This window comes from Hakea prostrata, chromosome 11 (assembly GCF_041222555.1).
Source record: "Hakea prostrata isolate BN-2017 chromosome 11, UWA_Hpros_2, whole genome shotgun sequence".
Lineage (NCBI taxonomy): Eukaryota > Viridiplantae > Streptophyta > Magnoliopsida > Proteales > Proteaceae > Hakea > Hakea prostrata.
The window spans coordinates 26,080,910-26,108,729 of record NC_142610.1 but is presented as its reverse complement, the minus strand read 5'-3'; the positions used below and the strand labels follow the sequence as shown (position 1 = coordinate 26,108,729).

The 27,820-nt window shown below is 37.7% G+C and overlaps 3 protein-coding genes across 3 annotated transcripts; all 3 read left to right on the top strand.

The window, feature by feature from the left end:
- The first annotated feature begins 233 nt into the window (after positions 1-233).
- Positions 234-2,867, top strand: LOC149001192 (uncharacterized). Its single transcript, XM_089140066.1, has 3 exons — positions 234-1,198; positions 1,569-2,270; positions 2,534-2,867. Exons 1-3 carry the CDS (start codon positions 527-529, stop codon positions 2,642-2,644), a joined length of 1,485 nt encoding a protein of 494 aa, XP_088996192.1. The 5' UTR covers positions 234-526; the 3' UTR covers positions 2,645-2,867.
- Positions 2,868-9,893: 7,026 nt separating this feature from the next.
- Positions 9,894-17,302, top strand: LOC149001191 (mitogen-activated protein kinase 9-like). Its single transcript, XM_089139962.1, has 11 exons — positions 9,894-10,438; positions 11,204-11,612; positions 11,698-11,825; positions 12,015-12,074; positions 13,158-13,307; positions 13,446-13,601; positions 13,701-13,838; positions 13,934-14,007; positions 15,293-15,394; positions 15,488-15,713; positions 16,085-17,302. The coding sequence occupies exons 1-11, from the start codon at positions 10,085-10,087 to the stop codon at positions 16,154-16,156; spliced, it is 1,869 nt and encodes a 622-aa protein (XP_088996088.1). The 5' UTR covers positions 9,894-10,084; the 3' UTR covers positions 16,157-17,302.
- A 313-nt stretch (positions 17,303-17,615) lies between these two features.
- LOC149001190 (double-stranded RNA-binding protein 4-like) lies at positions 17,616-27,245 on the top strand. Its single transcript, XM_089139676.1, has 5 exons — positions 17,616-18,095; positions 21,982-22,244; positions 23,827-24,037; positions 24,195-24,783; positions 26,139-27,245. The coding sequence occupies exons 1-5, from the start codon at positions 18,056-18,058 to the stop codon at positions 26,194-26,196; spliced, it is 1,161 nt and encodes a 386-aa protein (XP_088995802.1). The 5' UTR covers positions 17,616-18,055; the 3' UTR covers positions 26,197-27,245.
- Positions 27,246-27,820: the final 575 nt, after the last annotated feature.

Genomic DNA, 27,820 nt, shown 5'->3' with positions numbered 1-27,820 from the left:
CTTGAAGCCGTAGCCAGGAGATAGAAACAAGAAAAGAAACAGAAAGTTGTGTAACCTCACTACACTTGGGTTAAACATGAATTGTTGGAAAGCAAGAACGAAGAGAAGGAAAGCTTTTGCAAAAGCACACTCTTTACTCTTTAGCAGGAAAAAAGTTGCAGCACTTGGTCATTGTGCTTTTCTTATACTTACAGTGAGTTGCCACATTATACAGAAAGCAAAGATTAGTGATTGATCTCCTTTATTTCTAGACGGCAATCGATGGAGTCACTACTCCTTTTTTTTCTGAAAAGAAGACAGGATTAGTGATTGATCGTAGAAAAGCAGAGTTTAATCAGGTGGTTTAAATTTGAAAAAAGGGGATCTTGACTATTGTGTTCCTTTCACACTCGTCTACTATATGTCTTTTCCTTCAGATAAAGTGGGAGTCCAGATCCCCAAACATGATGAATAGAGATCTGTGTTTTTCATAGGTAACCCATAATATTGGGTGTTTATCAGTGTAGAGTTGCTTGAGTGAATCAACATGGCTTCCCAAGGGTTACCAACCATCAGCTTGAAGGTTTTGATCGACAAGGAGAACAAAAAGGTGGTAATGGCTGAAGCTGACAGTGACTTTGTGGACATTCTTTTGAGCTTCTTGACTATGCCCATTGGAACGATTGTGAGACTCATCAGCGAACAACCACAGCCCTCCACTCTTGGATCCATGACTGGTTTGTACAAAGGGGTGGAGAATCTTGACGAACAGCTTCTGCAGGGTTACGCATGCAAGTCCATGCTACTTAATCCTAAAAATCTTTCTGAAATTAGTTACAGGAGACTGAAACTGGACGCTGATGATACAAAATCCAAGTTTTATATTTGTGCTGATTTTTACAATTGCCGGGAACAAAACTGTCGTTCCAGCGGTTCTGTTGATTCCAGCGCTTCTTATAGTGCTTTCAAGGATGTCAGTTGCAGTAGGTGCTTGAGAAAGCTGGACAAGGAGACATGCCTGGAAAAAGAAGATGAGGCTGCAAGTCCTGAAGGAGATAGAGGAGTGTTTGTTCGTGGAATGACCAAGTTTCTGGTAACCGATGATTTGCAGGTGGAACCCATGTCTCCAGCTGCTATCATGAAAGTGTCACACAAACTTGGGCTCAAAGACATGAGTTCCTTCCAAGAGACAACACTGAGTATTTGCTCAAAAGAAGAGGTATGCTTTTACCTTGCAATTAGTTTATTTCTTATCAGAAGTCTTTAATTTGCATCATAGTAGAAACAGGGAGTGAAGTTCTGCAATAGGAACTACCACTTTATACCCAAGTTATGTAAAATAAGATAGCAGAAGTAGAGCAACTTTTCTATACTATCTTATTTGAGTGTATCTTGCAATGGAAGTATGAAGCCGCAAAAGCATGTCCTAATGCTCCACTCTAATAAATTGCATGTTTGGTTTCTTGCTTCAAAGTGGTTTAGGAATAGTGGCTGGGTTCCTTGCTTCTTGCCTTATTTGGATCTTGACATACATAAATCTAACCGACTGAAAATTTGCTTGTGCTTTCCTTTTTTCTTCATTTTTATAGATCCTGAATCTGCTCAAGGGATTGTTATTCTCCAAGACACCTCTGACAGATGTGTTTCTTGGAAAGGAAGAATTTACATCAGAAGGCCTAAATTTTGAGATAGGAGATGCAGTACAGTCCAAGAGTTTATCTCCTCTAAATATGTCTATGAAGTTAACAATAAGTAAGTCAATGAACAAAGTACTATACGCTGAAGCTGAGGAAGACGTGGTTAACTTTCTCCTCAGCTTTCTTACCTTGCCTCTTGGATCCATTTTGCAACTCTTGGGTGTGAATTCATCACTGGGATCCATGGACAATCTATACAGGAGTGTGGAATGCTCAAAAATATTGAAGGCTGCTAGTCTAAGGGATCAGCTGATAAACCCCAGCTTGTGCCGTGGTTCCTACAATCCACTAGGAGTACATGAAACTGATCTGCCTAACTACTTGTATGTTATAGAAGAAACTCCTAACAATGCCCATCTGATGAAAAATCATCCCAAGTCTAATAGTGGTCAAGTACGAACAGTAATATGGTCCTCATCATCAAGTGGAAGTGCAGGTCGAGAAGGTTTTCTGAAGGGACCAGCGACATTCATGGTAACAGATAATTTGGTTTGCACTCCACTAGTCTCTATGTGGAGTCTTTCCTTTTTTAAAAATATGAAGGTTCCTGTAGATGACTTGGATGTTTGGCTTGTAAACGTGGACGATGAGCAGGTAAGTGACACTACTAATTACAATGCATGATAGATAATCAGGAAGGACTAAGATCACATTTGCATTTGCATACTTATGGTTTGTAGTTGCCTTCAATTAAATGCCATATAGTCTGATCAGCAGTGAAGGTTATTTCTTTCTTCTGCATTCATGCAACTTCCTTGAATTGTAACACAATCCATTTTATAAAAATACATGTTGGTTTGTAAGGGCATTTGTCCACGCTTCTTACATCAAAGGTTTTTTTTTCTTCTTTTTTGCAGGCTTTGAAGCTATTGAAGGCATCACTCTTCTCCAATTCGGTACTGACTGATGTCTTCATCAACTTTAGCACAAAGAGACCTAAGCCAGAACGAAAAATAGTGGTTGTTTGATTTTGTTAAATTGAACATATGTTTGGATTTGCTCGGCTTCTTTGTTCCCTTACAAAACAACTTATCGCATTTTATTATTTTGGATATTATTATATTTTGTGATGAGAATTTTCGTTAATCTTTATAGTTTGTTCATCTAACAAAATTTCACCGACACACAATGATTTTCAACCATGAATTCTTCTTGTGCCTAGAACTATAGCACATCTTAATTTACCCAAGGAAAAAAGAAATACAAGATCAAGCTTGTAAAAAACCCTATTTTTGATTGAGACTAGTTTACTTTATAAAATCTGTTACAAGATACTTTATTTTTTATTGAGACTAGTTTAAATGGTAAATCAACATGCTCGAAACTTGTAGTTGTGAACGAAATCTTGACCACTCGTTTCACAATTAAACTTTATCCAAAAAGTCACTCAACGAAAAATGAAGTAAAATGAGTGGTCGAGATTTCGTCTCGACCACAGTGTCAATCTGGACTATAGGCAGCATGTATTGTGCACAATGAAGCAATTTCTTTTGAAATAAATGTAAGACTTGTGTTCTTTCAAGAAATAAGAACTTGGCCAAATGATCGAGACGGTGAAGATCTCCAGAGCATGGTAGAAGATCTCGCTCTCGAGAGAGATCTCGCTACCTTGAAAAAGAGAGATCTCGACCATCTCGGTGAGATCTCGGTCAAGATATACAATTTTTTGGCGTCAACTCGGTGGCCCATCTCGGTGGGTTTTAGGGTTCCAATTGGGTTGAAACTTGGTATTTAGTTTATTTAAGGCCTTTTGAACACGTTGGTGGCCTTGGATTTGTCATAAACAACCCTATGTATGATTTCTAAGTCTACCCATAGTATGAAACCGAAATGTAGTAGGATTAGGGAATGCAATGTTATACAACATGTAATATAGAACCTTTAAAGCATATAAATGAAAAACAAGTATATCAAATGCATCAACTAACTTAAATGTTATCAAAATTCCATCCATATGAGTATCACAATCTCAATTTTCAAGAATAAAATAATTATACAACCATTAGAAGTTCTATATAAGTCATTAAATCATAAATTCATAAGACAAGTAGAGAATGATTGATCTTCCTTGTTGTAGATGTGCTAAGAGTAGTTCCCCCAAAAAAAAAAGGCAAAAATTAAGAGTTCCAGCGAGATCCAGGGCGAGATATGGCAAGATATGGTGAGATCTCGAGCGAGATATCACAACTCGCAGATCTCGACCTCCATCTCGTCTCACCATTGTGAAAAAACGAGATATCTCGTGAGATCTCGCCAGATCTCCCACCATGCTCCAGAGGCCATCTCACCTCCTCCTGGTAAACCAGCTGTCTCCTTTTGTTTGCATTGCACATCAGGTAAAGAGAGAGAATATAATAAATAAATTAAGGAGACCAAAAAGAGGATTTTCTCAGGCATATCATCACATGCTCACTCTTTATTGGCTAATGGTACATTGAATATAAATAATTAATTTTATTTTTAATATTTTTATTAGCTGTCTCCGTTTTGAGTTACCTAAAAGTTCGTCACATGGTTTTCTCAATAAATTGTGGAAAAAGAGACGCTCTGTAATAAATTGGCAGTTTGCAATTCATCCCAAAATAGAAAATTGTTTGTTCGTTTGCCAAAAAAAAGAAAATTGATAAATCCAAGTGCTCACTCATCACATGGGTTTGTTCTTGAAAAAAAAAAAAAAAAATTACGCCAATACCCAACGAAATTTCCAGTGTTTTGCCCGTGTTTTTATCCCTATAAATCCCGCCTTGGTTGTTCAGACTCTTCAGAGACTTCATAGCAATTTACGACACTCTTTGCCGGCGACTTGTCGGCGTCTGCGACGTGATAGTGGTCTCTGTAAACTTACCGTCGTGCACCGGAGAACCGATATCTGTGTGCTTATGATGATGGATGGACAGCTCTCAAGTGGGTAACCTCCAGACCATGGCGGAGCGGTAAGGACTCTGTAAGGTTCATGCATACATGGCGGAGACTACTATAACGTCGCATATGCTGACAAGTCTAAGGTTCAGGCATACATGGCTGGAGATAACTCTGGAGGGAACGAAAGAACCGAATGAGAGAAGAAACTGGACGGGAGATATTTTGTGGAAGTTCAAGACAGGGATTGGTATTGGACAACTTTTCTTCCAGAAAGAGATGAGCAGCAACAACAGTAACAGAAGCTTGACAGGTCAGGTCACTCAGGCTTTTTTCTTCTTTGTGTTTCTTCTTCGCTCTTAACATTCCTCTGTGGAGTTGATAGTGTGCTCTGTGTAGTGTATTAGACTTTGGCTAGTTTCTGTTCGTTGCTCTCAACTTACTAGGGTGTTTCTGGTAAAAATACTTACTCCTTCATGTATTTCACACTTGTGGAGATCATCAGGAATAGCCTTGGAAAATAGCTTCTTAATATCTATCTATCCGAGCATCAAAATGCTTGTCTGCGGAAGATTTGATCTCCAGCTCCACGGAAAGTTTTCCAGCAAGAACCGTCTCTCAACTTTCAAAAGCAAAGCGCTGAAACTCTCAAGGGTGGGAGATGAATAAGAGAAAGAAAGTTGTGAAGTTAAGTACTTCGGTCTCATCAGTGACAATGGGAGCTTATGGGAGTGCAGTAAAAACCTGTCAATAAAATGGAATTCATTCGCTCTTACTTTTCGCGTGCATATCTAACTTACATAAATTAATTTATTTGTTGCTTTGTTTTACTAATTAGTGTATTTTCATTGTTAAAGAACTAAAAGCCTTTCTTTTCTTCTTAAATTTTTGTTTCATTTTCAGGTTCTCTTGCTGAGTACATCAGCAAATAAGCTGTCCATAACACAGGAAGAAGCAGAACACTACTTTGCCTTAATCATGGAGGAGCTTGACATCTCCAAACAGGTCTTTGTTGAGGTAAGTGGGAAGCATCGATAGGGTTGGGATTCCCACTTTGGTTCAGCCGTGCTATTGAAGTTTATATTAGGGAAAACAAGGTGGAATGGGGGCAATTGACTTTGGGTTTCTATTCTATGGCTAGGTGGAACTCTAGGGAAGGAGACAAGGGTTCAAGAAGGGTTGGGAGGTGGGCTTACTCAAGGAGAGGTGTTGCTGCTTGCGCAGAAACAGATCTAAGGAGGAAGGGGATAACCTATGATTGATGAGGGAGAGGAGCTGGAGTTGCAGAATCAGGAAGGGAAGGTGCTAGGGTGAATTGCGACTAGGTTGGGGTTGATTTAGGTAAGAAGGAAAGGGCTGGGGAATGCTATGGCTGAAGTGGGAGGGAATGGGAAGGCTGGGGATAGGATAGGTTGGGAGGGGATTATATGTAATTTACTTGGGAGGGTGAGATGAGACTGGACCATGCATTGAACGCCTTGATGATCTCAGGTGCCTTACCAGCTGAGATTGAATTTCTTTCTCAATTAAATAGGTTTCATGTAGATGAGAATCAATTATCAGGACCAATACCTAAATCATTCTCAAAGTTAAAAGAAATTAGACATCTTCGAGTGCCTTTTCGAACCAATGGTCATCTCTTGTTTGAAAGGACTTCTAAGTACTTTCAATGTGGTTAATCCGGTCATTTGTAATTTTTTACAGCCACTTGAACAACAATTATAACAGATATGTATAAAAAAGAGAAAGTAAAATTGACTAATCTCAAAAAGATGTCCTAATAATGCTCCACTCTAGTAAATTGCATGTTTGGTTTCTTGCTTCAAAGTGGTTTAGGGATAGTGGCTGGGTTCCTTGCTTCTTGCCTTATTTGGATCTTGACATACATAAATCTAACCGACTGAAAATTTGCTTCTACTTTCCTTTTGTCTTCATTTTATAGATCCTGAATCTGCTCAAGGGATTGTTATTCTCCAAGACACCTCTGACAGATGTGTTTCTTGGAAAGCAAGAATTTACATCAGAAGGCCTAAAATTTAAGATAGGAGATGCAGTACAGTCCAAGAGTTTATCTTTTTAGTTTGTTGATCTTTTCACTGATATACAAAGATTTTCAACCTTGAATTCTTCATTGTGCCCAGAACCAGCACATCTTAATTTACCCAACGAAAGAAGAAATACATGATCAAGCTTGTAAAAAAGCCTATTTTTGATTGAGACTACTTTACCTTATAAAAATCTGCTACAAGAGATTTGATACAAATGGTAACCTCAACTGTTAACAAAGCCTTTTACAAAAGGAAAGTTTTTAGGATAACTCAGATACACCATTGCAAAACAATGAGGTTATACTCAGACAACATCCCATCAAGAACGCCTAAACAATAGCATGAAAAAACTAGAAAAGGTTTTGGTATCAAGTCCACATCTCAACTGTTTCTGTATAAAAAGAACAACCTGAAAGAATTGCTTGAATCAATCGATAATGGCTACCCAAGAGTCACAGTCCATCAGCCTGAAGCTTTTGATAGACAAGGAAAAAAACAGAGTAGTAATGGCTGAAGCTGGTAATGACTTTGTGGATAATCTGCACAGTTTCTTAACCATGCCCATGGGAACTATTGTGAGTCCATGTTACTTCATCCGAGGAATCCTTCTATAAATGAGTGCAGGAAGCTGAAACTGAATATTGATGATATAGATCCCACCAAGTACTAGGAATTGCAGTTGAAGGGCTGGTGGTGGTTTCTACAGTAATTTCAAGAACGCTAAATGCAACTGCAGGCAAAAGATGGACCGGAAATATACATGAATGTGGAAGACGAGGCGTCAAGTCCTGTAGCTAATGAACGGGTGTTTGTTTCGGAACTGACCAAATTCTTGATAACTGATGATATGATAGAGCCTATGGAGACATCTACTGTTGTTCAACCTAAAAGGCTAGAGTTCAATGATCTCTGTTAAGTGATGTTTCGATTTTAATGACTTGATCATAATAGGTGGTTTTGTTTTCCTTCAATGTTCCCCTTAATTTTGTTGATCTAACAAGTTGCACATGTAGGAAGATTTCCAAACTCAGGTTCTTCATCAATGTACTCTGTCTAGTGTTGGGATTGCTCTTTCAAATCCAACATGTACCTGATACCTTTCCTCGCTTTGTTTTCCAAACAACAATGCTAGTAAAAGAATCATGAGCTGTGAAGCATTGTTTGTGAGAACTAGTAAATTATGATTATGATGGATATGGTGGATGGGTTGAAGAGATCTTCTCAATGAATTCAGCAAATGTGACCGTTAGTTGAAGGCTTCTCTAACTCCAAATCAGAAGTACTCATAACAAATCCTCAAGCAAGAAATTGAACAATGGGAATAGATTTTGTGGAGGAAGACTCTTGTGTTGTTGTTGTGAAGATATTTTGTGAATTGTGAATGATATGCCACACAAAAGACTTCAGAATTGAACCTCTATACCAAACCAGGTTGGAAAACATAAATATTAGTGAAAGGATTTCCTATTGAAGGTTGTTCCGGAACAGATGGGTGTTCCATCTATCATGATTTTGATAGTCGTATAGCTTATGTTCCTTTTCTTATGAGTTAAGTAATAGAATATCTTGTGGGTTCTAATGCTATTATCATCTCCTCCTCAGAGGGTAATGAAAAAGATGCAAAAGCAACAAAAGAAAGATAAAAAAAATAATAATAGCAAGACAAAGTCACCAGAAAAAATAGAAAAATGTAATAATTAAAAGGCTCCAAAACCCTAAGTGGGTAGGCAAAGGAAAACTATAAACAAACTGTAGAGAATCAGTGGTTAGACGCCAACTTCACACTCTAGCCAAGAGATTGAAACAAGAAAAGACAGAGAAAGTTGGGTAAAGAATTCACTGCACTGGGGTTAAACATGAATGGTTGGAAAGCAAGAACGAAGAGAAAGAAATGAGGAAGAAAGCATTTGCAAAAGCACACTTTTTAGCAGGAAAAAAGTTACAGCACTTGGTCATTGTGCTTTTCTTAGAGTGAGTTGCCATATTATACAGCAAGCAAAGTTAGTGGTCTTTGCGTGTGCATGGGATTAATGAAAGGCACACAAATATCATGAGGATTAGGATAAGATTTCTAACCTTCTTAGGGGTAGAATAATTATTTTACCCTACCATCTCTAGGCATGTGGGGTGAATGATTTTTTTTGGGGACTATTGTCTGCCCTTGACACCCTTAATTTGATGGGTATAGGTCCATGCTTTCTTGTAACATTTTTGAGGTGAATTTTCTTTCCAATGTGTGATGGAGAGATATAAGAAAAGTATAGATTTCTACCTTGGTGGGCAGATGATATAAACTCAAAAGTGGACAAAAATGGGCTCCATTCATAAAACATGCGTTGGAAAGAGTTTGGATCACCTCCCCATCAGGGGAGAACAATGCTTTCCCACTACACAATAGTGGTGATCTGCTGTGATCCTCTCTTTGAACATCCGAGAATAGAGAAAAGGAAAGAAGAGAACTTAAAAGAATACAAGAACTTTAGACTAGATATGAAATTAGTTAATTCTCATTGCCTCTTTTGGAGTGCCTCAAGGGCTTTATACATCATCCAATTGCTAACCCTAAAAGGAGTGAATATTTGGTACTCAAAAGGATAGAAAAGCAGAATAAATCAAATCAGAAATGCATAACTGAAAGAAAACTTAATAGCACTCTCATGTGCCTTGTCCTCTAATGCTTATATGATCTACCAGGTAATCACAATGCTCTTTCCCTTTCTCTAAGAGCGACGTGGCTGATTTGTTTGGCATTCTTGGGCCCTGGTGGTGAGTGCTAACTAGTTGCTGCTTACCTAGAATCACAACTTGATCCCCTAAAAATATTTAAAAAAATTAAAAATTATTATAAAAAAAAAAAATTTAAAAGTAAAAATCTCAATGGATCCCATATGAACCCCATCTATACTTTGAACTCAAAGGTGTCAAAGGAGCATATTGTTCTTTTCTAAGAGGAGATGATCTAGACTCATGTAAAATGGTGTGAGGGGAACATACTCTTCCCTCCCAGGTGAGTAGAGGATCCAGACTCGTTTGAATCTCGACATATGTAGGTCCCACATTGAAATTTTTATTTTTTTTGGATATACAGGTCGCACGTGGAATCATGTAGAATAAATATATATTATTTTTGGCTGGTAGAATCACGTAGGATAAGTAAGGGGAAGAAAAGATCAGACATAAAGAATTGATTAATAGGTGATAAAAAAAAATTAGTTATGGAGGGAGGAAGACATGAGTCATGGTCATAGAGGGGACCAGACCACTGGACCAGTTCCCAAAACAAGCAGCAATGAATCTTTCTCTCCTTTCCCTCCTATAATATAATCTAATCTCAATCGCCACTGACACGCACAGCAAAGCAGAGCACTCGGTGATTCGAAGAAGCGAGAAAGAAATGGATGGATGGATTAATCATAAATGTAGGAATGGTGAGCCGAAATAAGAGGGAAAGCGGGCAATGCTGCGAGCGATAAGGCGTTGCGTATCGATCGGGAGCTGCATATGGGTGGGGGAGCTCTCGTGGATGGGGTTCGTCGTTGGTTTCAACGTTGCTCTTCTATTGCTTCTTCTACTAATAAAAACAACAACAACGATAAGCTCCACAGCCATTGCAGCAGCTCCAAATTCGACGATAATGGAGGAGCCCATGTCGTACTAGCCGCAGACAACGCTCCACCTGAGTTATCTTCAACTTCATCTTCATCTGATCATCGTCATCGTCATCCGCAACAACGACAACAGGCAGACGAATCTACAGAGCTTAAGATCATCCAACACTTCGATTCTTCCGGATTGACGATCATCAAAGTTCCCCAACGGACTACCAGAATTCCAAGTATGGATACTCAGAAGAAGGTATATCAATTCCTCCTCTCATACTTATACACATGTGCATTCCTGGGATTTGTGGAATTGATTCCTGTCTTTTTCCAAGTAGATTGCTTTATTGGGTATCAGGAAAAAGAAAGGTGGAGGGATCGAAACTGTGGGCTTTATTTGATTTGTTAAAATTTAGTTTCCTGGGGGTGTTGGGAATTTTGATTCCTTTTTTTTTTTTTCAACCATGAATTATGTCTTCCATCATTTCAGCTGACAAGACCACCTTCATGAACTGTGTTTTATTTCCAGAATCCTTCTCTTCTCTGGATTGTAATTAATCATCTGTTTTCGCCTTCTTCTTTCTTATTTGTGTTTATGGAGAACAGGAAGACATAATTTTGATGCTGCTTATGTTATTGTAAAATTTAAGACCCATTTCGGCTGGTTAAATCAATCTGTAACTGAAATGTGTTTATTCTTCTTGAGTTAAATTATCATCAAGGAAACAACGAGGCTTCTTTTGATCATTTGCCATTCGTCAATAATTTAAGATTTATTCTTTTTCTTAACTGTTTTGATTCTTCAACGTGATTTTCGCATTAGGCCTCCATTATTGATTTTTCAAAATCTGCTTACGTATTCATCTGTTTTGCGTAGCCTTGCAACTCTTTGATTCGTTTCATGCTCTTCCTGGTCCTTGATATTGCAGGAACAGTTCCTCCTCCCCCCTCTTCCCCTCAATAGTTTATCTGCTTACCTGTGGCTTGATCATTACTAATAATAAATTGTGTTTTTACTCAGAGCATGCTTGAATCTGAATTCTTCACAGAGTATGGTGAAGCCAGTCGATATCAAATACAAGAGGTCGTTGGAAAAGGAAGTTATGGTGTTGTGGGTGCTGCAATTGACACTCACGCAGGAGAGAAAGTAGCAATCAAGAAGATCAATGATGTTTTTGAGCATGTTTCTGATGCTACACGTATTCTGAGAGAAATCAAGCTCCTTCGGCTGCTTCGACATCCTGATGTCGTCGAAATAAAGCATATAATGCTTCCTCCATCTAGAAGAGAATTTAAAGATATATATGTTGTTTTTGAATTGATGGAATCTGATCTTCACCAAGTGATTAAGGCAAATGATGATCTTACACCTGAACATTATCAATTTTTCTTATACCAGCTTCTTCGGGCTCTAAAATATATCCATACAGGTCAAATTTTCATTGAGTGTCTTGGTATTTTCCTTGGCTTTTACTACCTGATGGTCTTGCTGAATATTTCCATTTTCTCCGGCAGCAAATGTCTTCCATAGAGATTTAAAGCCTAAAAACATCCTTGCTAATGCGGACTGCAAATTGAAGATCTGCGATTTTGGGCTTGCTCGCGTGTCATTCAATGAAGCCCCATCAGCTATCTTCTGGACTGTACGTAGTTTGGATTATGGGCTGACTTCATGAAGTTTCTCTTAGCTTAACAGCCTCTTGAAATTGTTTTTGTTTTTAATTTAATTTTTAGTTAAACCATGTCTGTCTTAATTACATGTTACATAGTTCTAGCATTTGTATGATGTTCATTTCCAATATATGCTGATTACTGATATTGATGTTTTGAAGGATTATGTAGCAACCCGATGGTATCGTGCTCCTGAACTATGTGGCTCTTTTTTCTCTAAAGTAAGCTGATCGATATCTCTACAATTTATGGTCTTTTCTCTTTTTTGGTGGTGGTCAGTTTCTGATATGTTTTGATTTAGTAATGAAGTAATTCCAGCCGTGTAGTGAGCCAAGGGATCTCATTCCCTTGGTTGGGAATGATCATATTCGTGCAGACATTGTTATGTTTCAGATGTTTACACATGGCTCTACGCCTTTACCCAAAAAATGTTTACACATGGGGACAGCTACATAGGAGCAAAAAGTTAATAAGAAAAATAAATATCATGATTTCAGGTGGTTGTAGACTGCCCGCTATGTTTTTCAGCCAAGTGATTCCTCATGTTACCAATAACCTTGGGGCAGCAACAATGCAGTACTCTTGAAAAATTGTGCAGATCCAACCAGGTCTCTGTTTTTCTTTACCTTCGTTTCCTATCATTTCTTAGTAAGAGCATATATTTACTGTTTAAGTAGCTCTTGTTTGTGCCTCTTCCTGAGATGTTTTGGCTACGGGTTTACCTTTTCTCATTTCCTGGTGAGGCACACAATTCTTACATAGCCTCCCAAATTTCTAAATTTATGCAACTAGGTTACTTATTGTATTACTGTTGTCATTCCTTCTAACTAGGAACTAAAGCACCTGAAAATTATTGGTGAAATCTCAGTTTTGAGTTTATAGTTACCTCTAATCGAAGAGGAATTAATGGCTTTTGTGGAGAGTGTCTTATGTGGAGTGCAGTATGAACTTTTTAGGCGACCTGTTTCTCTCTTTTGAATTTTTTCAACTTTGAATAGAATATCATTCTAATGCCATTCTTTGTTATGGTTGACTATGGTACTATTAATGACAATATTCCAAGATTCAAATGTAATATACTGACAGTACTCTACCTTTTCTCTCTTTTTGTTTTTTCTTTTTGCGCTTTTTTTTTTTTTTGGGGGGGGGGGGGTGGGGGCGGGGGAAGGGGTGGGGGATGGGGTGGTTTAGTGTGTCTTAGCCAAATAAGATTTAAATACAGGTTTTCTTTTGCTTGTATGATTTACTTTGAGTATGGGTGATTTTGGTTGGGCTTTTGGTCATGCCGTTTGTCTGTTTTGCAGTATACTCCTGGAATTGACATTTGGAGCATAGGATGCATATTTGCAGAAATGCTTACGGGGAAACCTCTATTTCCTGGAAAAAATGTGGTGCATCAATTGGATCTCATGACTGATTTACTCGGAACTCCTCCTCCTGAATCCATTTCCAGGGTTGGTCTCTTTCATATTTACTTGTATTTGTTTTTTGGATTCCAGTTGACAAGTGCTGGAAAACGTGTCAAATTTTGTTTCTTACTTTGCCTGATCTAGTCCTTTTTCATCGTTTCTGATATTTCATTGTCTCTGCAGATTCGAAATGAAAAGGCTAGGAGATATTTAAGTAGCATGCGAAAAAAACCACCAATTCCGTTTTCACAAAAGTTCCCTGGTGTAGATCCATTGGCTCTTCGTTTGCTTGAGCGTCTGCTTGCATTTGATCATAAAGATCGCCCCAGTGCTGAAGAGGTAAGCAGTAACATGCATAGTTCATAGCTTAATATTTTTATTGTATAAGCAAATTCCAATTATTTTCCCTCCTTATAGTTGTGTTTCTTGTTTCTGCAGGCTTTAGCAGATCCATATTTTCGTGGGTTAGCAAATTTGGGTCGTGAGCCATCTACACAACCTATTTCGAAACTTGAGTTTGAGTTTGAAAGAAGGAAATTGACGAAGGATGATGTAAGAGAATTGATCTATCGAGAGGTATGACCATACTGCTTAATTTTTACTAACATTAACAACATTACAAATTTTCTTTAACATTTACTTATAAGGGATTTTCTTCTAGAAGTAAACAGATTTTGGAGTATCATCCGCGGATGCTTCAGGAGTACCTTCAAGGTGCAGATCCAACTAGCTTCATGTACCCAAGGTTCGCTGTTCATTTATCCTCTGCTGAACTGGTTACCATTGTTCGATTTACTGATGCCATTTTAGATCATTTCTTTATGCTATGCATTTATATTTCCTGGGAAGTGGGAAGAAAATATCAGTGTTAAGTAACAGAATATGATTGAAATCATTTCAGTATGGAATGCTTGAATTTTGTAGAAGCAGCATCCTTGTGTGTAGAACTGTGTTAATTCATGTTGGTCATAGCTTCATTTCGAATTAGGAAGGGAATACTTACCTTTAATGCTCACAAGAATTCTATAGAGTTGTCCTCTTGTGCAAATTAACTGAAAGATCCACGTCTCAGTGTTCAATCTATGCAGAAATCAATTAATATTTTTTATGGAACTGATTGAAAACTATATTTATTCTCTCTTCTTGTTTTTTTTTCTTTCTTTCTTCCTCTGGTGGTTAAAAGCAGTCTCTGATGGTGTGTTGACAACCCCCAACCCCCTCTCCCACACACAAAAAATGAAAATAAAAATGATGTAACAGAAAACCTATTCAAATTTGCCTTTGTTAATTTGTTTGATAGACTTTCTGTAGGTGATTTGGAAGTGAATGATTGCAGGTCATTATTTTAGCCACTATATTGAATGATCTTGTGTACAATGTTCTTGTCAAGCAAATCTACATGAACACCAGGATTATTACAGAATATGTCTTTTGAGGGTGGCTCAAAAGAAAATTTTACAGGATCCTCATATGACCAGCTATGATGTATGGTGCAAAGTATTGGCTGTTAAGAAGCATCGTATACATGAACTCAATGTAGCAGAAATGAGTGGTAAAACTAGGAAGGATAAGGTAATGAAAGATCATATTAGAGCTGGTCTGGGAGTAGCTCCGGTAAAAAATAAGCCACGAGAAAGTCAATAAAGTCAATTGAGGTGGCGTGGCCACACTTGAGGGATGCCTTTAAATACCCCTAATACGGAGAAGTGATTTAGTCCAGGTCGAAGAAACTAGAATAGCTAGGATAGACTTAAGATAACATTAGGGAAGTGTAAGAAAGGATATGCATGGCTTTGGCTTTGTATCTAGTATGGTCTCAAATAGAGCTTGATTAAAAGGCCAGGATTCATGTAGCCACCCCCCCTTGGTTGGGATAGGGCTTGTTGTTGTTGCTATCTTTTGAGGGTGGAATTGGAGTTTCTTTATTATTACATTGAGATATGGAACACAATGTGAGTTCCTTTTCAGTAAACACTATGTGCAAAGATATAATGAGCTGCTAATCCAACCTTACCTCCTTGTTTGACCAGTGGGGTTGATCGATTTAAGCGACAATTTGCCCATCTTGAGGAGCACTGTGGTAATGGTGAAAGAAGCTCTCCACTTCAAAGGCAGCACGCATCCTTGCCTAGGTAGAGTCAGTGAGGAGTTTTGTCATCATTAAAGTTGCATTGGGGTTCTTTTACTTGATCATGTACTTATCTTCTACTTGCATTTCTACTCAGAGAGCGGGTCTGTGCTCCCAAGAATGACACTTCTGACCAAGATAACAATTTTGAAAAGCGGACTGCTGCCGCTGTTGCTTGTACACAGAGCCCCCCACAGCAATTTGAGGGATCTTCTGCACAGAATGGCCCAAGCAGATCTAATTACAGTGCTCGAAGCCTATTGAAGAGTGCTAGCATCAGTGCATCTAAGTGTGTGGTTGTAAAAAGCAGGAGAGATTCTGAGGTAACTGTGCTGCTTTAAGTTTCTCTTGGAATCTGCATAATTTTATCTTCCATTCATGAGTTCTAATGCACAGCAGGTGGAAATGTAGCTGAACTTGTAACCACTGCCAAGTTGAAGATTGTAGCTAGGTTTAGGCATATATATTGATTCTCATAGAAATTCCTACAGATTGCCACATGCCATTTGCTAAGAAGAGGAAAGCTTGAGGGATTTCACCATCATGAACATGTGAAAAGTAATAACCAAAGGATTATAAACCAGTAAATAATTGGACAAAACTATGATAGGATGATTTGTCAGTTATCTGCAGAACCAGGAGTATGTTGATATGCTTTCATTTGGTGTTCTTAATGTGTTCACTCTCCTTACAGGAAAAACCAATTCCTGAGAATGATGAAGCAGTTGATGGATTAGAACAGAAGGTAAAAGCTCTACATGTCTGACCAAGTACCTTGTTTTGAATTAGCACCGAGTAGGATGGCTTACCCCACATCTTCTTGGCAGTTTTGTGGACCGATCCCTGCCTTGTCAGTCCACATTCAAGATGTTAACTGATTTTTGGGTAGATGCTAGATGTAAGGGTACACCACTAGATTTGTATTATCATTGTTGTAGTTATCATTATGTTCATGTCTCACATAGTTTAACCATGAAGTAAACTGTTGCCATTGTTGCAACCTTGAGTGAGTTAGTTGCTAGTTATATATCTGGACTTGGAATCATTGGAGTTCTGTATAATTTTCCACTGTGTATATTGGCCCATGCCTTTTGGGGGATCAGGACTCTGTGTTGGACCATGAATCAGCTTGTAAAGATGTAATTCACTATGGTTGCTGCTGTATTTGTTTTACAGTGAAATATAATTGTACTTACGACCGTGAGGTAAAGTTTCTGTTCACATAGCCATTCTTAGTTAGATGTAATTATTTGTGATTTTGATCTAGATGTCTCACCTGCATTCATACCTAAGAATACATGCCTTCATGTACATGAAGGTGACCTACCCTCACTTGATATTGCACTTAACAAAAATTAACACTTTTTTCTTTTCCTGATAGAATCCAAGATTTGTTAACCAATAAGGAATACAAATTGGATCCAAGGTAAAATTATAATAATTAAACTGTCAGTGGATCAAAAAGAAATCAGTACACATTATTGTTTCATCATTAGAAGTTAGAACCCATTTTACACCAAGAATTTTTATTTATTCTTCATTTGCTCACGAAATTTGTTCATTTCCACTTAAAAAATAGGTGTCACAAATCATCTTCCCAAAAGAAAAAGGGAATTTCTAAGGTTGTCAAAGCATATAAATTATATAATGCCCATCGTATCAAAATATTCCAATCTGGAGGATAAAACAGGGTCTTGACAAGAACCCTAATATAATGGATAAGCCATGAGAAGTATTTTGGCATTTATGGCTTTTTTGTTTTTTTGGGTGGGGGGTGTAATTTTGGGATTTTATTGCCGGAAATTGTTCGAAATGTCTTTTATTACAAAGGTAACACTATGGAGTCTTTTCATTTTAAGCCAAATGAGGTAAAGTCTACTTGGACATCATTTTAAGACACGAGCCAAAGGTGCAATCGGTCACTTGATGGGTGCACCTCGATTACATCTTCAGAGGGAGTTTTGTCATCCGCAAGGATCGAACCCATAAACGCTCACTTATAAGTATGAATCTTACCACTCTACCAACCTCAGGTTTTAAGAATTTACTCTCGACTTAGCGGCTTACTTTCGTATTGTTCGAAAACCTCGCCATAGCAGTTAGGAGTTCAATTTTTTTTAGGACTAATACGTAAGCTATCCATAAAAAATGTAATCGAGTAAATGTAAACTAGTCCATAAAAACAAAAAGAAAACCCTCTACTCTCATTGAAGCGACAAAATTGAAGATCAGTAAGAAATCTCTAATGGCTACGTTTGTTGCACACACGTTCGTACGTGTATACGATATTACTTTTTTTTGGGTCAGAATACCTACCACATTACATGGTGCTTGCAAAGGAGAAGCGTCGAATCCAGAAGTGAGTGCTTAAATTTACTGGTCTGATCTGGAACGGCAGGGAGGCAATCTGAGGCCCGAAACCTGATTATCCTCATGTGTCGTGAATCCCGAAAACAAATATATCAAATATCAATATGGGCAACAAGAGAAAGAGATGTTTACTGGGAAAAGGAAAACAGTACTGTGTAAATCTGTAATTCTGATAAAAGTAGCGTGGTCATTTGCTTGCCACTGCTGAGCTCTCTCAGAGGCTTTGAGCAGTGTTCCGTTACTGTGCTGTCTCGAACGCTGGATTTGATGTTTGTATTGTGAAGCAAAGGAAAAAATGGCTACAGCTCTTGCATCTCCGACTACTTCTAAGCCCAGTAAGTATCTTTCCTTTCCTTGTGCTTCTTCATCTTTTGGGGGTTTAGGGTTCTCGCTGTTGTCTTCTGGGTTTGATTCTTTCAAGGGTTTTGCTTGGTGTGTAAAAATGAACAAGGAACCCGTGAGCTACCTTAGGGTTTATCGAGACAAAACGCCATGCAGATTTTCTTTTATACGTCTATTTTGGGTACCCATTATCCCCTTCTCTTGTCTGCAAGTTATGAGGTGTTGATTAAGTGTTTCTAATTACTTCTGCCTTGTTTTTTTTTCTTTCTTTTTTCCACTTTTTCTTGCATTACGTTACATCCTGACTTTTGAAATAAAAATAGTTAATTTCTTGCTGTGTGAGGCATGTTTGGTTACCCTGTTGTGGTATTTCTTTCTCGTATTCCCCTTTTTCTCAATCCTTCTTTCTTTTGTTTCCCTGCCTCGTCTCCAGCGCCCTCCCTTCCTTATGCTTATGGGCATAGTTGTGCAGGTTCAAAGGCTTTGAGTGAACGTTTGAAGAGATTATTGCTTTCTAGACTAAATTTTGTGTATTGGCAGCGACTTGGCCATAACAGAACTTATGTACGATGTTTTTTAGTGATTTTGTCCATTTATTAGAAAATGTAAAGACCTGATTGAGGAAATATAATATGGTGTTTCAATTGGTGGTTCTGATTCTTGAGCCCTTTGCAGTTCCTAAGTGGATTTCTTAGTTTGAGTTCAAGTTTTAGCAAACTCAAGCTCTAGTTGAAGTTGTCTGGATTTAATTTTTCATCATTTCAGCTCATTAAATTTTGGAACAGTATACTTCACGATGTATACAGATGTATATTTCTATGTATACTGTATAGTTTCAAGTTCTCGTATGACCTAGAGTTGGAGTACAAACTCTTATAGTCCTTGAATTGGGTTGATTGTGAAATACTTTCTGTTTCATTTTGTAGTAAACCAGAAATTCATTTGTCAATGTTGCCTTCTGTAATACAACTGCTATGGGGGCATCGTTATGTCATCTACTATGTACAACCAGTTAGGTACACAATTGGTAGAATGAAGGCAATCAAGAAAGAAAATAGAGTCAGAAGTAGAACTAAACACTAGACAGCTATTATTGAACCCCATAAATGGCAGACTAACGTTGCCAATGGTAAACGATACATTTTAAAAGAGAGAACAGCAGATGCAGAATCCTTGTTTATAACTCAGAATATGGTTAGATTTTAAGGACCTTAAATTGGTATCTAAGGCAGTCTTTGGTATAGTTTTTTTTTTTTATTTTTTCCCTTGATAGTGTTGTGTAAAACTTAGGTAACGTTTTTCAATTTTAAAAGGGTTGAAAAAAATAAAAAAATAAAAAACAGGTTGAAGCCTGTTTTTAATTTTTCTATAAAATCAATTTCAATTGTTTTTGTGGTGGTTCTTAAAAGACGTGTGATTTCATGAAGAATCAGTGAAACAGATTAATTCTTCATGAAAAGAGAGAAAGGAGCAAGGGTGTGAAATACTTCTCCAAACAGATACAAAAGAAATTAATCATGGAGGAGAGATGAAGAGCCAGTCACTTTTCCTATTAGCTAGTTGCATTAACATGTCTAAAAAAGATGTCAAAGAATAGTTGTAGGATTGGTGTGCCACTGGAGGGGATGTTGGAGTCGAGGGAGAGAAACAGGGGATTACATATAACAGATTAAGAAAGACCTGAATTATGCACCCAATTGAAATCTAACTTTGGGATTAGATCTCAGCAATAATAACCCAAGGGACTGGGAGCAAACAAATTGATTTAGTAATTAGGATCTGGAAATAATGGGCACGATTGGAATTATTCAGTATCTCCGAAACAGCAGGTCTGATCTCAAAGATTTTCAAGTCAAAGCTCTTCTCTAAGGTGAAGAACAACTCATCAAAATTTGAGGGTAATCTGATATCGGATTCCTCTACCATAATTCATGTCATAAAAATATTTACATGTGAGTTTCAGTTTGGATCATGAGTTGCGAAGAAATAAAGAGAGCAGAAGAATATCTACTTGTCAGTGAGGAGGAGATGGAAGAACAAAAATAAGGACAACACCTAAGCTTCATTGGAGCCAAAATAAAGAATACTTTTCAATATAGGTTTTAAACCTGTAAAAATTTGTTTTACTGAAAAATATGCTTGGCATATTTTTCAGTATAAAATCTATTTTATGTATTAGTTACCAAAACGATTTTTATATTTTCACCTAAAATGATTTTAAGTACTGATTTTTGACAAATAGGTGAAAATAAAAAATGAAAACCATATCAAAGAAAGCCTAAGTTATCAACAGCGAGAAAAATTGGGGGTAAATGATAATTTACTTTTGAAGTAATAAGTAACCCCCCCCCCCCGGCAATGTGTTCTTGCATATCTTTTTTGGTGGGTGTCTGGGGAGGAACTCTCTATATGCAGTTTGTACATTGGGGCTAATTAAAAATCCTAGCAGTTGCATTTGATTTGTTTACTTCGTCTACTAAGCTCAGGTTTTGTTGAAGGAGACTCACGCAGGTTCTATGAAGTCTAGGAGAGAATTATGTTTCCATCTTGTATATCACCTTCTATCAGTATCTTGCATAGTTTATTTTTTGGTTCAAGAGTGTGTACATTGTCTGGCAATTGCTTATCCTTTCTAATTCTATTTTCTAAGGTTGTTGGTGTAAAAGTTAACTCATCTCACTACATGTCTTTGGATCCTAGTAGTTACAATATTCTAGTTGTCTTATAGTACAAGGCCAAGAGGCTGGGCCTAGCTGCAACAATATGGTCACTCTATTGTAACCAAGTCGTCATAGGTTGGCATCTGGAAAAAGCCTCCTAGAAAAAGCAGGGGTAAGGCTGTGTCCATTATGATCCTTTCCAGACCCATAGTGGGGTGAGTCTTTGTGCACTGTTATGCCCTTATTATTGTACAGGCCAGTGGTACTACATTTGTGAGACTGTTCTTAGACACTATTTTCCCTCCCTGCTTTTTTCTAGAAGCACTTTTACCCCTTATATATTTTGGGGTTCTTAGAGCCTACCCCAATGATTTAGACAAAAGAAAAGGTGGATCTTGCTTTAACCGCATAATGGCTAGATGATGATTTTACGAAGTGAGAGGATTTGCATTCCCCCCCCCCCCCTCTCTCGGGGGGTTGGGGGGATATGCCGGTTGAGGCATGGGTGGAATTTGCAAGTCAAACCTTTATTGATCCTATTGCAGGTGATCTCCTGTGGTTCTAGTCCAAGCTTGCATTGGTCTTCCTATGACTCTTGTTGGTTTGGGTCACATGCAAAACATGATTCCATTCCAAGAGAGAGAATGGATAATAGTTAAGCCATTAAAATGTTTTCTTTTAAAAATTATTTGTCTTTGAAATCAATTCCTCTAGGGTCAATTAGTGACCTTAAAACAACAAACTTGTTATTCTATATTGGTCTCTCTTTCCTTCAACTAGTGTATCTGAATCAAACAATGTTAGCAATGCTAAGCCTCTTCAATGGTTGGGTATTTTTTACTTTATAATTTGATTTTTTTTAACCAGTTCTTTTTTGCTTGCTAAACATTATTTTTTAGCTTCATTAATTGTTGGACTTGTAAACTTTTGAAGCAATGTGCCATCGGTATTGGCTTTGTTCATTCAAATAAATTTTTATTTAGGTTTGTTTTGTAAAATTGAACTGTTGATCCGAATCTTTTCATACGTATTCCATGTATATGTATAAAATTGAACTATTGGTGTGGATTGGTTCGCAGCAGTATTTGACATAAGAAAGCAGGATCTGATCCTTTCTATGCATTGTGCTATTAAATGTTGTAAAGAAATGTCTTTTTTTTTTAATTTTTTGGATGACACTACTAACTCGTATGCCTATTATTTAATGCGGCTTGTGTAGGTGTTCCAGAACATGTATTGCATAAAAACCGTTTGCAAGAATACACACAAAGATCAGCCATAGCCTTGCCAATATATCAAACCATCAATGAAGGGTCGCCCCATGCTCCAAGGTTTAGATCTACTGTCTTGGTTGATGGTGCTTCATACGTATCATCACAGACATTTCCTCAGCGTAAAGAAGCAGAGCAAGCTGTTGCCAAATATGCCCTAGAGCGCATATTAGAAAAGATAAAGAATGAAGGATGCCCACTAATTGTTGAGGTGTGCCCCATATTTGGTTTTTTTTTTTAGATGATAAACTATCATTTTGTTGTAGCTGGAAAATATAAATAACTAATTTGCATTAGTTGGCATTCGATTATGTTGTTGATATTTGGACATTGTTCCAGTGACCCAGTTGAGTTTGTATCCATTTGGTATAGGTTTGGGGTTGGAAGTGAAAGTTGTCAAGCAATGTTTGCTTGACCTGCCTTTTTGTGGTTGATCTAAACCTTAAGGCCTTTTTAGGGACAGAGTTGTGGATATTTGCTTTATTATGACATGTGCAAAATGGCATTGAATATGTTCATACCAGAAGAATCGGAAAAGGCTGCAATGAGCCCACCATTCTGGTCCAAAATGATCCCTATGCCTCTACTGACACCCAAGTTCCTCTAACTTACGTTAGCCACATCTAGTTTCACCAAATTATTTATTTTTTCTGGTGGGGGGGGGGACTGGTTGGGTGGGGCATTAGTAGATTGGCAAGAACTTTTCTAACAATAGGAGTAGGGTATATTTAAAATATCTGCAACACTCACTCATCATTAATTATCAAAGACTTCGTGAGTTTGGATGGATGGTGGAGCTCCCTAATCCAACTCTTGATCTTCTCAATTCCAATAGCACCTGAATTCGTACCCTTCCCATATTTGTGGTATTTCTATCTTACAATGGTTCAGACAATAAAACCTGGAAAAGTACCTCTTATGAAGTTGCAAATCCCATTGGTGACCACAAGATTATGCCATAAAAGCATGCACCATCCAACATCCCCAATTAGGATTAACTTCTGAATTTTGAGCACTGACCTTGAGACTGAACTTCTGATCAGGGTTTAAGACTTGGAATTGATGTAGTAGTTATGGTTCATTATGTTCCCCCTTCCCCTCTGCACCATGCTTTTTTATTCCTTTATGTTTGACTTGTCACATCTTGTCTTTCTTTGCTATCCTTGTATATTTATAGCCATACCAATGCTGGATGTCTTTGATAGTTGGATATTGTCTTGTCAATGTCTATGTGATATAGATATGATTTCTTATCCCTTAGTTTTCTCTTTTTCTTATATTTGTACTTCCCACATCAGAACTTCTCATTAGAGTATAAAATCAAGCACAAAGAAGTTCAAAGAGTTCTCAAGTCTTCTTCCTTCTTTTTTGTTCTCTTCTGTGGCCTAAAGCAAGCCATTTCAATTTTACTACCTACTTTCTAGGAGATGCTTGTGGATATTGTAAATTGGAAGTTGTTCTTGAAAGCTTTCTCAGAGCTTAAAAATATATGAACAGTGAAACCTAACCCCTTCTTGGTTATGACCATGTTAGGCAGCAAGTTGGTGTATTTGATTTGTATTGATGTTTATGTGGTGGTATTGTGTAAAACATCTTGTTGTAGATAAGGCTGATTGAGTTGATCATTGAAGAATACCCATTACTCATTCTAATCACCAAAATTTTGTTTTGCCTACTGTAGTTTTGAATTGAATTGATGGTAATGTCAATGGTCAATTATGCAAGTGATCTTTTTCCTCCCTTTACCAGTGAAACTAATGGATTCTTTTGCTTTCTTTGTTTACATGTTGCAGGATACAATATTTTGCAAGTCTATTCTTAATGAGTATGCAGTTAAGATGAGCTTTGAGAAACCATCCTACCAGACTACTCAATCAGAAGGACTACTTCCATTGTTTTTCTCTTCCTTGTCTTTCAATGGTAAACTTTATACTGGTAGTGCAGGAAAAAATAAGAAAGAGGCCGAACAGCTGGCTGCTCGTGCTGTTATCCAGTCCATTTTGGGTAATATTGTCTGGTGTTCAGATGCATATAGTACCTTCCGATGAAGCATCTCTCTCTCATACACACACTGAATTTACTCTTCACACGAACAAGCAAAAGCGTTACAATCATATGTACATTAACAAGGTGCTTATTATTTTTTAAAATCTTTTTTCAGCTGATTCGAACTCAGGAACGTGTCTTTCTGAGATCATCAAATCCAAAGGAAAACTTTATGCTGCAATGCATAAGATCAAATGTTCAGGTGCATCAGTGGGTGAGCAAGTTGGAAACCTCCTAGGAAGTAATAAGTTGCCAATGCTTACATCTTCCGGAACATATCAAGGAGGACTAGATGTTGTCCCAGTAATACATTCAAATGTCATTGAACTCAAAAAACCAAAAGAGGAACCTTTCTGTGGGGCAAGTACGAGCTTTGCGAGAGCAGTTGAGCATGTTCCTCACGTCCATCAGCCACCGCCAAACCTTGTACAAAACGAAATTCCATTGGCAGAGCCTTCTACTGTAAATGTTGGTGGCAACTCCCAGGGCACAGTTGTAGTTCAAAGTGAAGTTCCACTAGCACAGCCTTCTCCTGTTGATGTTGGAAGCAGTTCTCAGGGCATGGTTGTTCAAAATGAAGTTCCTATGACACAATCATCTGTGGTTGGTGGTAGTTCTCAAGCTGCTATCGTCACTGCCGTTGGTGTGAAACGTTCTCGCAAAAAGACCAGCAGGGCTAGAAAGAAGAGATCCCGCAATGATGGGTATGCTACTTTATTGTTTTTGTTTCTGTAGCACATTGCAATCTTCTTTTCAACCGGCCTCAGCCCCTCAACCCCAAAACTCCACAAGGCAGCCCTTAACACCTCCCCCCACCCCCCACCCCAAAAAAAGAAAAGAAAAAAAAAGAAGGGATGTATTGTGCTCTTTTATGTCTCATTTTGTAATCTTGATTCTTTTCACACCGAGATTTTGTTCTACCATGTTACCCCCATAAGAAGAGCCCTGTGGTGGAGTTGAGCACACATTTTCATTGAAGTATCCTCAAGTTTTCTGTTACCTCAGACATGCATGTATATTTGAGTTTTCCATGCAATAGGGTTGATTTTTGTCATGACTTTCTATTGGCCATTGATGGGATATACTATTCATTCTGGAAACACATGCACACAGTGGGATATACTATTCATTCTTGTAACACATGCACACAGTATATTGATTGGCCTATTCTTGAATTTTTTTTTTCCCCTTCTGTTTTGATATGCATTAAAAACAATATAAAATGATCTCCCCATTTAAACCATGTAGCTCTTGGAAATATTGGATGCCTTATGTGAACCTGTCAGCTGAATTTGAGGGAAACTGCTAAGAGACTGGATGAATTGTCTAGTGCTTGCTGTGCATATAAGATTTGATATTGGCATACCATTCGATGTCCTAACATTATTTGGATTGTCGTATAGCTCTTGTTAAGATTTAGACTGGAACATGTCTATATTGGGATCTGGCTTCTTAAGGTTTTTTGCTTCCAGTGGTTGTATGCTTAAGGGATTAATTTGGGCAGTATGATGGGCAGAATGGGTGGTATATGCCATTTAGCCATCAATTTTTCAGTTCTGTAATATTTATGATTGTATTTGCAGAACATGTAGTAACCATATAGATTGTCATCTTCCTCACTTTATAAAGCTTTATGGTTGTCATCTTTCTCACTTTATAAAGTTTTGTAAGACCTTACCCTATTCTACCTTCTATAACCAACAACAATGCCCCTCCAATTCAAAAAATAGAAATGTGTTCCAGCTCTTAAGCATGGACATACAACAAAAATAGGGAAGCTGATGTAGTTAATAGTGTTTCAGATGCTTTGTTGAAAAGGAGTCATGCAATTCTCACAATACTGGTTTGGAAGTCATAAGCAATTAGTTTGTCATGAAGGAATCCTATCTTCTTGTACACTCGCATGAAGGTCACCTATTTGGGAAAGATCACTATATATTATCTTGTGGATTTGTGGTAGATGTATATTGTATCCTACTTTCTTTAGTGCTCTTTTAATAGGTTTTCATCTCATTAAATTCCCAAATCGTAGCATAACTATTTCTTTTGAAAAATGCAGGCCACAGTTTGCTATTCACGCTGTAAACCAGACTACATCATGTTCTGTAGCCCAATGAGCAGGGTCGGCAGATGCTCACTCATATTTGGTTCCTTCTATAAGATGTTCGCAAGCTTGATGGTGTCAGACTCAGTTTGTAGTTATATGGTAGGAATGAATGCCTCATGGGATTTGGCAGATTTTGCTTTGCTTGTTGATGTGATGAGAATACACGGGATGGTTGCGTTCAAGGACCTTTATATTCTCTGTTATGTGGTAGATGAGTAGTAATTAGCTTTGATCAAGTCGTTTTGTACCACCAAATGGAGTGAAAATCAGTTGATGATTTCTCATTGAGGACTGAAAATCAGTTATCCAACTTCCACAAGTGTTATTAGATGCTTTAATCTTTTTTATTGTCTACTATATCATTGTTTTGCTGGTTCATCTTTTCAAATCTCTCATTTCATGACAGTTCCAGTCTTGGAGGTCAGTCACTTTGTTGAGGGGTACTTTCACCCTACCTGGTTGGTTCTTGGGAGTCTTTTTTCTTGTTTATGTATATGTCTGTGTGTGCTACTGCTTTTGTTTTGTTTGTTGCTACATAAAAATATATCTGATGGTTCTGTACTTCTATGTTTCAAGAATTTTATTCTATTATTTTTGTGGTTCTATACTTCTACCTAGCCTTGGGCAAGGTAGGCACTTCTTGGAACCCCTGACCTGTTGTCCTGGTCTGCTTTGCATAAAAACATGACAGGAATGCGAGGATTTGAGCTGGTAAAACATTATTTTTCAATCAACTCTATGATCTAACTTGGCTTCTGTTTCTGGGAGTAAATCCTACATTGACATCCTTTCCCATGCAAACTCTGCAGCCATGATTGTTGATCAGGAAACCTGACAGAAGAGGAAACCCCCTATAGCTGAAAAAGCAATCCTTAAGCGTTTCATAGTTCTTCTGGGGGGAAAGCTATTTATTGCTGAGTTGTTGCCTTGTTCGATAAATTTCAGTTCACAATGTTGCAGACCCTCATGGACAAAAAAACACAAAAAGGGGGTCCATTAGGCAACTCTAATCAGGTTGCCCCAGAAAAGGTTGCTAGTGTGTTGAAAAGTATAGAAAAGGAGGCCAACTGCACATCATTACATTCAAGAAAATCAAGATGAATGTTAAAAATGATCCCCCAAATAAAACCTTTTCTTTTTCTTTTGTTAAATCTTTTACTTCTATCAGTTGTCACATATTACTCATCAATTTTACAGGGATTTTTCTTAGTGAATCACACCAATTTTGTTCAAGTAAACACCAAGAAACACAAAAGAAAGAACAAGAGCAAGAATGCACCAAGACTCGACGTAATTTATGCACTAATGTGACTGCTATATTTATGGGCGAAGTTGAAATGGATTCACTACGAGAGAAAATACAACGAACATCTTTCAAAAACATCCATATGGGTGAGAGTAAGTCATGAAAAAACCCTAACTCAAAAATACCCAAATACTGTTTGTTTCATGCTTACAAATTAATTATTACTCTTCCAAGGTCTTCAATTCTATCGCATTCCCTGGAGAAATAAATCTCAATTTGGATTGCCATTAGAAATCTTCGAGTCGGTCAATCTTCAAGAGTGGTACAAGAACCTTCTTTTGAAATTCTTTACTCGTCCATCATTTGTAGAAATCAACAAAGTGCAAAC